Genomic DNA, 10,000 nt, shown 5'->3' with positions numbered 1-10,000 from the left:
CCAACAATGCGTTTTATGGTATTGTCATCACCACAGTTTACTTGTTATTTCCTGTTAAGGAACTGGTTTTTAATTTTGTCTCATTTACACCGGGATTTCACAACTTACCACGTTCAGTTTTAAATGTGTTTTTTTTTAGAATTGGTACCTCTAAGGGACGAAAAAAACTCAAGCCACGCCCATCAAACGGGATATTGATAACTCTTAGGGGTTCCAGCCTTTTTAATATGGGAGTCCCACCCCCCGTCCTCCCGGGCTTCCCACCAGCTTTCGGTCTGGTCGTATACGCTTGAAACATTCAGGAAGCAAAGAAATAAGTAAACCCATACAGCAATAAAAAGAGACCCAGAAATTTTCGACTGCTACAAAGTTAAAACTATAATTCTGTAACAAAAACTTGCCAGATTTTTCGGTTTGTAAGAAAAAAATCTTTTTCCATTGATTCAGGCCTGCAAAGAATACAGTTGTCAATGTCTTCTAGGTCCTTCCAATTTGACAGTTTAACACCCCAAATGAATACTACGTGAGCCATGAAAAATACATAACCCGTTTACTATACATATAGAACACGGTATTTACAAAGTGTACACGCTTCTAAATTATGACATGGTGTCAATTGGTTTGAAACGAACATTGTGGCTGAAAGTACAAGAGCACCGGGGGGGACTCACATATAAAAAGGACGGGGGGTGCTCGTCGTACCTTTTAGAGGTTAAGAGAGGGGTTTTGGTACCTCTCAGGGTGTTAAGACTCGAAAGGTCCACGGCTGGAGCTTTCGCGGTACCTTTTAGGATATTGAGCCGAAAAAATATCACGGGAGATAATGTGTTAGGTAAGAATTGGTATCTCTTACGGGAGAAAAAACATTTCAAGCCACGCCTACAAAACAGGATCTTAATAACTCTTACGGGTTCTTTTCAAAATTTCCGACGAGCACCCCCGAGTCCCCCCTCTCCCTCTCCCCCCCCCCCCGAGTAAGGGCAACGTTAAGTTTCTAATCAATGCCTAATAGTCTAGGAAGACTTAGAGCACACTAAAATTCTACGACTTGAGTTTCGTATTTATAAGTCCTTCTTTAGTCCCATCGTTAAGACACCAGGAAAATGAAACACAGTAAAACGTATTTTAAAACTTAATGTGTATATATTTCTGTAAAATTGTAAATATGCGAGTCATAATAAAGTTGTTATTGTTGTTGTTGTCGTTATTTTCTCAAACGTCGGATTCAAATAAACGTCGGGTTTACAAGGCCAAGTCTTCAATACCCCGGCAATTGAAGTGTTTAATCAAAAAATATATCACCTAATACTTATACTGTCCCAAATATAATAAAATAGTTTTTGTACTTTAACTCGATGCGACAGACTGCTAAATGATAATGATTTACCCACGTGGGCGAAGAAAGCAACCGAGAGTACCTGGAACCGAGAAACCAGGATTGCGATCAATTTATGTTTTCGTCATAAAGCTTGATTTCATTTAAGAGAATTCATGGACAGTCGCCTTCCCCCTGCGCCATTCATCTAGACATCTCTTTGTATTCTTACGTTTGTACTTCAGTCGTATGGACTGTCTGCTACATCAGTCGTGCAGACTACAAACGTCCAAGTAGATGCATGCAGTACGCGTTAAAATAAGCGAATACATATTCCCTTAGTAGAGTTGAATAAAATGTATTTACAACATCCGACAGTGTCTCGCCAAATTTGTTCTAATTGCGTTGAAAATGTTGCGCTATGTAATGAACTGAAGGCAAGCACCAGTCTACATCTTAAGAGAGATTTTATAAAGAAAGAAAATTGTCTGTTAAGCAGACGTTTGCGGAGAATCCAGAATTAACAAACAAACTACGAGCCCGGGGTTTCTAAGGGCGAATCATTGCCATAGAAAACGAGAGCGAGTATAGAATATATTTTCCCTTTCAAGAGCAACGTGTCTAGGGCCTATATGCTGATAGTTCCACGTACGAATTGTAGTTTTTTGGAACATAAAAAATTTCCAAGGGAATCTATCAATCCATAGGCGCAAGTCTTAAACACACTTTTGTCTTTATTCTTCACCACGAAATGTTCCTGTACTGGTAAACCTTAAACTGAAAACGTCAAGATATTAATTACTGAAATTTCCACTCGCTCTGGAGCGCTTGGAGATTTTGTTTTCCGCCAAGGTATCCTTCTTTGCATGAAATAAATTTCGTAGGTGTAGAAACAATTTTATATGAAAAACGTTAAATTAATTGCCAAAACGTGGAAAACAAGAAATAAAAACGAGCATTTCTCATCAAACTTAAATCTGTTTGCATCCAATTGCCGTTTTATCGTACCGTTGTTTGTCAGAGTATTCAGCAGTAGTATTTACTTCTGCGTGTTAAATTCCAAGAGAAATCTACATGGGAAAACGACTAAAACGACTCAAAATTCTTGCTCTTTGGCGCCGCGCATATATGCATAGCTAGCTTAAGGTAATCGGTTCAATGCCCGTCATTCTCTCTGATGAGCGCGCATCTCTGCTAAACTTACAGAAATACTGCAAGACTCGTAAAACATACAAAGGGATCACAATAAAGGATACTAGCGCCTAAGCGCTCGATAGAATAATTCCACGCACTGGAAACTGAAGTTATTAATTTCTAAATACCTATGCGAGAGCTTGATTAATAACGTTCGCTGCACATTCAGATGTGCCTAATTGTCCTCTGAAATGGTTGGTAAGAAACATTTTCATTTGTTTTTAGGAAACACTTAACAGTTGGTAACACCAAGAGATTCCAAAACTGTCTCGTTTGTTTGGATCCGCTACATGTAAGGTAATTTAATTTTAGTACAACCTGTTAAGGATACCTTAATTGCTTCGATCTTTTAAGCTATCGATAATCTTTTGCTGTCTACAACTAACGTTTTGCATTAGGAGCCTAATCCCAGCACGCATTAATAAATGAGAGAACCCCAGCTTCTCTTCGTGTTAGGTTTCAAGCTGGGATCAGGTTAAAACGTCAACCATGTCTACCATTGACAAACTCTGATTGTGACCCCTACTCAATGGATCTTACTCCAGCTGTTGGCGGGCAAGACGGTGGCGCACATCTTCAATCTCATCTCTGGTTCTGTGTTAGGAGATCAAGCAAGACATCATTTTATTGTAATTGTATAAACAAGCAGTAGTTTTGTTTCTCATCAGCACTACATAGAAAAAAAAACTATAGTGTTTTTTTTTTCTATGCTCTATCTTCATTATCCTCGCCCGTTCACATACTCTTGAAATGCCGTCAAGTAAACTTTCGAAACCTAAGTGTAAATGCGAATGTCTTCCTTCCATAATCAACAAGTCATATCTCGTTATGAATGGTCAGTTTTGTAGATTTTATGACTTATGAACCTGTAACCATATCAGGCAGAGCTTAGGGAAATGCTGTCGAAGTAAATATCAGCAGGAAATTATTTAAGTCCATAAAAACCGAGAGCATACCCTCTAATGGTGCGTTATATATGACCTATTTTATGATCCAAAATCAATCGGATCATGGTGCATCAAAGGAACCAATGAATCTTCTCTTGGCAAGGATTCTTCTGTTCCTTTGACGTACAGTAATGATCTAAGTGATCCTGGATCATGAACACTGATTCAAATCTTCTCAAGGAACCCAGCCTTATTGTCTTAGCATAACCCCTCCCCCCCCCCCCCCCGACTGAGCCAGAATATCGATAGAAGTGACATGTATAGCGACGCTTTGGGCCAAAATCTGCCAAAAAACGCAGGCTCTGTCAAGTGCTGTCTATCAATCAATCAAGATTGATAGACAATCAGTTTGCCAATGCTGAGCCTCTGAGTTAAGCTAAAACCGATGTTTAAGCAAGCCGATGCTACAATGAAAAACCGCAAAATACCGTTGAAGATCCCTGATGTTGTCATCCAGCACCTTCTCCTGGATGGTCTGAGACCTTTCAAGACATTCTTTCGCTTCCTGGAGTTCTCCCCTTTCTTTGTGCACCATACCAAGATCAAACAGAGACTTGGCCGTGTCACGATGATCCTTCAGCAACTCAAGTCGCATCCTCAGTGCTTCATCTGAATACTGCTTAGCGTTGTCGTATTGACCAAGAGCATAGTAGTTATTGGACAGATTGTTGAGGATGGTTGCCGTGAAGGGATGATCACCCAGCTGCTCCCTGTAAATTGGAAGGGTCTGTCGTTCTCTGACTAAAATGGCTTGCTGGTGCTCTCCTTCGAGCGATAAGGCCACTACCAAAATAATTTACAACAAAATGTTATTAATCCTCTGTCTTGATGCCTTCTAGTTAAGTACAAGGAACACTAATACAAAATTAAACTCTAGATGAGACTCCATTACCAGCCGCTGTTCGGGAAAGGATGGGAAGAACCGTTAGGATCGGACTGTGCGAGGCAAGAGCGTCCAATTGTTGGTGGTTAGAATCCCAATCCGACTGGTCGTGGCCAGGCTCCTCGCTGGAATCATTGTGTTGTGTTGATGAACAAGACTATTTTACTGTCGCAAGGCCTCGCTGAAACCGAGTATACATATACAATAAACATGACACGTACCTGCCATATCATTGTATGTTGCCGCAAGCATGATGATGTCCTGCAGTTGACATAAACAACCACGGCACGACTGTCGGAGTCCAATCTGTCGTTCGCCACCTTGATAGCCGTGCTTGTTTTACCCACGCCAGTAACGCCATGGACGAGAACACATCTGCAATTGTGCTCTGGACAGAGGTATCTGCTAATGGCATTGCATTCTTGGACACGACTGACAAAATGAGGTATTGTTTCAGGGAGATCGGAAAGATCTCTGCACGCTCCTGTGAGACAAATGTTACTTTGTTAATCACCAACTCTAGAAGGACGGGTCAAATACTTACATATCTTTCACGACTGAGAGAGCTTTACTTAAGGTTTTAAAAGACTGAAAAGACTGCAAAGCATCTAATACGAGCGAGAATCCACCAATTAATATACACGGTTCTTCCGAGAACACTAACTATCAATATTGTAAACTATATTGACCAACAAGTGGACACAATTTGCGTTGGTCGGCAGCTGTAAGTTGTTCATTCTGTACTTCTGTTCCTGCAACGTCGAAGATAAGACTCGGTTCCAACTTTATTGTTGAAAAGGGTCATCGATTAGTAATCGCTTTTTCAGTAAATAATACCAATAGAATACTGAATCTCAGACAGTTACCGATTAGTAATAGTAATTGGACCGAGTGGAGTACAATTCAGGGAGTAATCGCGCGAGTAGTTTCAAAATCGGACGAGCGCGAAGCGCGACGCCGATTTGAAATTACGAGCACGATTACACCCTGAATTGTATTACACGAGGTCCAATTACTAATTAATCGTATCTATAACAAATTTCGGAATTAAAAATGTCTTTTGAGAACTTCTTTTGAGCGAAAATGTCTGTAGCGCTTTTCATAAGTTTTGAAAACTGTGCGAAACATTGCGAAAGAAGCCATTAAAGTGCGCGTAATTGACGTGCGAGTCACGTGGGTATCTAATTACAGGGCCGGGTTGTTCGAAAGCCGGTTAACGCTAACCCAGGATTAAAAGTTAACCGAACTATTAATTTTTCCTGTCTAAAAATGTTTTTTATTGCTCACGTTTTGTGTAGTTTAAGCTTCATCGAGCTCAAAACTGAAGGACAAACCAGAAAACCTCACCAAAAAGTTACAAAACTGAAATCAAAATTCCTGCTAATCCAAAAATTCAAATTGGATACCTGTAATTGAACACCCACGTGATCGCGCGCCGATTACGTGACAAATAGGCGCGCGGAGAACCAATCACCATAGAAATTTTGTTATAGACACGATTACAGTATTAATTGTGCAACGCCATTAATTATTTCATTAGCATGCCATTAGTGCAGTGCTTATCCTCTTGTTTTGATGGGCGAGACAAACTACTTTCAATCGTTTGATTATATTTTTGTTTCTCTTGTTGTTTATTTGTTTGTAAGTTTACGATCATCGCCGTTTTCAAATGCTTTATGCTTTATGCTACAATGTCAAGCAACAATTTTTGAATATGCATATGTTGTCGATCACTTATGATATATTTTAAAACGTCTCTAGTAGATGAAAGCATTCTATGACAGAGTCATAGTAATCAATTACTCGTCAGTCCGTTTAAAATGGATTTTTTAGGGGGCAAATACTGCTAGATTCAACTAAAATTATAAAGTGTAATTCAACCTAATTCCATTGATTGGACACCAGAAGACTCAGAAGCCGAGCCAAAGTCCGAGGATTTCTCCCACATTTCTTTTCTGAAAACAAAATCAGGTATTTGTGACAGGTTCAAAACATCCTAGCAACTTCTAGACTAGATAAAAACAAGAGAAAATGAAGGAGAGAGCGGATCTGTACTGGTCCGCAAATGATCCCAGGACCGCAAATGATCCCCAAATTGGACCGGAAATGATCCCGGACCGGAAATGATCCCCATACTGGACCGCAAATGATTCCGATCAAAAAATAACGAATGGCATGGATGGCGGGATGGTGTGGATAGGGAATTGGCGTACGTGAATACCGATGTTTTCATTAAAGCCATCTTATAATTATGCTGGCTTACAACTTGCTCTTTTTTTCATACTTTCAACTAAATTTTGTTGCTAACTACGATGTTGTGAATATCACCACTCAATCGTCAAAACACGACTTGGCTTGCATTTCTTTGCAATTCTCAACTAAAATCTAACCATGAAGCAACTATTACAGAAGATGCTGTCACCTGAGTAGACCCACAAGCCTACAACGATTCATCACTCTGTAAAACACCTAGTGTGTAGCACTGGAAATTTGAACAAATTTATTTTGTAATTTTTACTTGGTCGTATTTTAGCTTTAATTCCTCGGAAATGACTACTTGGTTATTCTAAGAAACCAAAATTCCAAGCTATAGTTATGAAGTTCAGCTTCATGACCAAGCAAGGCCAAGGCTTGCTCTTCGTTTGGACAATTAGCTATTTGATAGATGTTTGATACTATCGCCACCGGCATTTCGAGAATGTTTACAAGTGTGTGTTTTTCTAAGACTTCTAATTCAATAGATCGTCTTCACGTGACGTGTTTTTATCCTCATCAGGCATGAGAGGCGGTATATTTATATCTGTTTACAATTAGCGTGCTTCGTTCGGACTCCAGAGCATTTTGAATTTCAGGGTTATGGAGGTTGCGTGACACAAGGCTACGATCGAGTTTGTTGAAAAATATATACTTATCTCATGATTTTGAGCCTTTTTTAGAAGTTAGAGCATTAGGAAAAGTGCTTATGTAAATGCTTTTTTGTTTAGTACTGATCATCAGTCGCCTAGAAAGCCAAAGTAAGTTCCAGAAGTTTACACTATATTCCGGCCGCCATATTGGTGTACCACGGATGTACATCAACATGGCGTTTTCTTGCTGGGCTCTGTAAATTTCTGGGAAACATTTACGACGAATATTTGAAGTTTGGGAAAACGCACAGGCCTAAAACTAGAGGTGTCTTATTTAGTTATCTTCTATAGCGTACATCACAATTTCTTAGCTTTTTCCATTGTTTGGTTTTCGATTTATTATTTTCTTTTATTGCGTGACAGTGAAAACGATCGGTACTCTTCGAAGAACAACACAGCAGCTGTGGAATATTTTTTTGTAAAATGATAAAACATGTTTTTTAGTTCATAATTCTTGTACATGTTGTCACCTTCCTCTGATATAAATCCATGCCATTCCTTATTTTTTGATCGGGATCATTTGCGGTCCAATATGGGGATCATTTCCGGTCCGGGATCATTTGCGGTCCAATTTGGGGATCATTTGCGGTCCGGGATCATTTGTGGTCCTGGGATCATTTGCGGACCCGTACAGATCCCTGTGCTTCATGACAATTATTAAAAATTCTATTTATCGTTCGTAGCTAGTTAGTGTTGGGTTATTTTTGTCTGTACCCGTGAGCGTACGGTCTTCCCTTACAGACACCACTCTGTTCCTCGACCGCTACTTTAGTGACGCTATTATCACCCGCTACGTTTTTTCCGCTGTGCGGTGTGTTGTAATCTCCTGTAAAACCAAGAACCTGCCAATTTTAACAATACCTGACGTCAGTCTAACTTACCACTTTGGTGTTGAGTCTAAAATATTCACACAGGACAGGAAGAGATTCATGCCACATGATAGGCGATCTGCTCTTTTCCAATATTTTCTCTTCATAAAAAATTAGCTTGCATTATGGGTGTATTTCCCAAACAAGATGCTAGATAATCAGCGAACAGAACGTCAGAGCTTCTCCTCCTCAAATTTGCTCGCAGAGTTCTTTCAGATAATCCCGTATTTCGTCGTTAGCTCACGAGCTACCTTTGAAATACAATTTCATTCACACATCTCCTTTTTTTATTTCAAAGTTTTCCTAGGCAAACTTGCCACTGACGGCAGCAGTTGCTGCCGTCAATTTTTTTTTCGGACAGAGTTGGCGCCCCTCTTGCGCCCTTTCCTAGTGGCAACTAGCAACCAAGTTTACTAAGGTGTGCTATTGATTTTTAGTATCACCCAACTAGTGGACTAATGCAAATCCTGCATTTTGATTGGCTACGCTACTAGGGGACTTTTAGTAATAGTCCTCGAGTAGCGAAATTGGCGCCATCGAGCGTGACGTTTTCTTTCGTTTTATTCCCAAACAAATATTTCTTCAACTTGCATTTGCTAACTTTATTATTACCTTTTCTGTCCGACTAGTTGGGTGATACTAAAACAATTAGACCCTTCGCCCTCAAGGGCCACTGGTCAATAGCCCATTCGGCTTCGCCTCATGGGCTATTAACCCATAGCACTTGCGGGCTCCGGGTCTAATTGTTAATTATCCCATCGCGCAGTTGTTAATTTGCATAAGCGATACAATTTCTGATGGAGCTACAAAACATTAGTTTTCAATATTGAAGGGGCACAGCATGATTAACTGTCCCAAGGAATTTGAGCCCGATGTATTGAGTACTTTTTGTGCGACTCGGGTTTAAAAACTCAACTTACAAAGAATGTATAAGTTCAGTAGCGCTTTTGCCACCGAGAATTTTTTTAGTTTTCGAAAGCCAATTTCTCCTTTAATATTACAACCAAAAAGCCCAAAATTTCACCAATTACTAAGTTTCACCACGAGATTATCGAGGTAAGAGAGTGAATCCCCCATACAGGTCCTCTAACTAAGGTAATCCCTCTTAAGTTATTTTTAGACATGGTACCCAGTTCTTCCGAGGATGTTACTCGCGCGATGCGTGGACAGCCGGAGCGACTTTCTCGAAACTACCTGAGACGAAATGGCGGGAACGTCATTTTACATGTTTTGATTTCGTTTTATAGCAGAAATGTTTTCTGCACCCTGAGCCGGCTTTTTGTTCGGGCGGGCTTTCGTTTGTTTTGTGCTCGTTTGGTTGTTCATTATTTGGCTGTTTATTCGGTTTTAGGGAATTTAATTAAGCTAACTTTAACGGCAACGGCAACGAGTACAATGGCTGTGTAAGCGAGCGTTATAATTCTTTGTTCATTTCTTTGCCGTTGTTTACAAAAGGTCACAAAACAACAACGTAAAATAGCCACATTCTGCATATTCGAGAGAACGTGAACTATACGACAGCCAATTTTTAAAATTTCTTTTTCGAATTTTGACGTTGTCTTGCATATTCTGTCTGGGATATTTCTGAAAGTATAGACAAAACGAATGAATCTAAATTCTCGCGAGATTCGTAGGTTGAATATTAAGTCGTGTTTTATTCGATGTTGCCTTTGGCGTTGTTGCCGTTGCTGCTAAAACTGCTTTTGCTACTTGGGCAGCGAGCATCTGCCTACACTTTCGACCATCTGTTTGTTCGATTGCCTAACTTGTGTTTGGGCGTTTATTTGCTTTGCACTCGTTTGTCGACTCATTTCTCTGCCGTTGATTCAGTTGTTGTTGTTTGTGCTGGGGACATCCGTCTCTTATTTAAACTTCTATTAAGTTTC

The 10,000-nt window shown here is 39.9% G+C and overlaps 1 protein-coding gene and 1 pseudogene across 2 annotated transcripts in view; both read right to left on the bottom strand.

Annotated features, from left to right (window-relative positions):
* Positions 1-10,000, bottom strand: part of LOC145481273 (uncharacterized) — a 51,086-nt pseudogene that overhangs the window by 20,543 nt on the left and 20,543 nt on the right. The window contains exon 3 of the transcript XR_014048612.1: positions 6,221-6,294. The product of XR_014048612.1 is annotated as an uncharacterized LOC145481273 (transcript). The remainder of the gene's footprint in view (positions 1-6,220; positions 6,295-10,000) is intronic.
* Positions 968-10,000, bottom strand: part of LOC145481468 (uncharacterized) — a 41,516-nt gene continuing 32,483 nt past the window's right edge. Inside the window, exons 2-3 of the mRNA XM_081459969.1 lie at positions 3,885-4,239; positions 968-3,103 (exon numbers count right to left, since the gene is read on the bottom strand). Coding sequence (XP_081316095.1) covers positions 3,046-3,103; positions 3,885-4,239 — 413 coding nt within the window. The 3' untranslated portion in view covers positions 968-3,045. The remainder of the gene's footprint in view (positions 3,104-3,884; positions 4,240-10,000) is intronic.

Source organism: Orbicella franksi, chromosome 1 (assembly GCF_964199315.1).
Source record: "Orbicella franksi chromosome 1, jaOrbFran1.1, whole genome shotgun sequence".
In the NCBI taxonomy this organism is placed as follows: Eukaryota; Metazoa; Cnidaria; class Anthozoa; order Scleractinia; family Merulinidae; genus Orbicella; species Orbicella franksi.
This window is presented reverse-complemented; position numbering and strand designations above follow the sequence as displayed.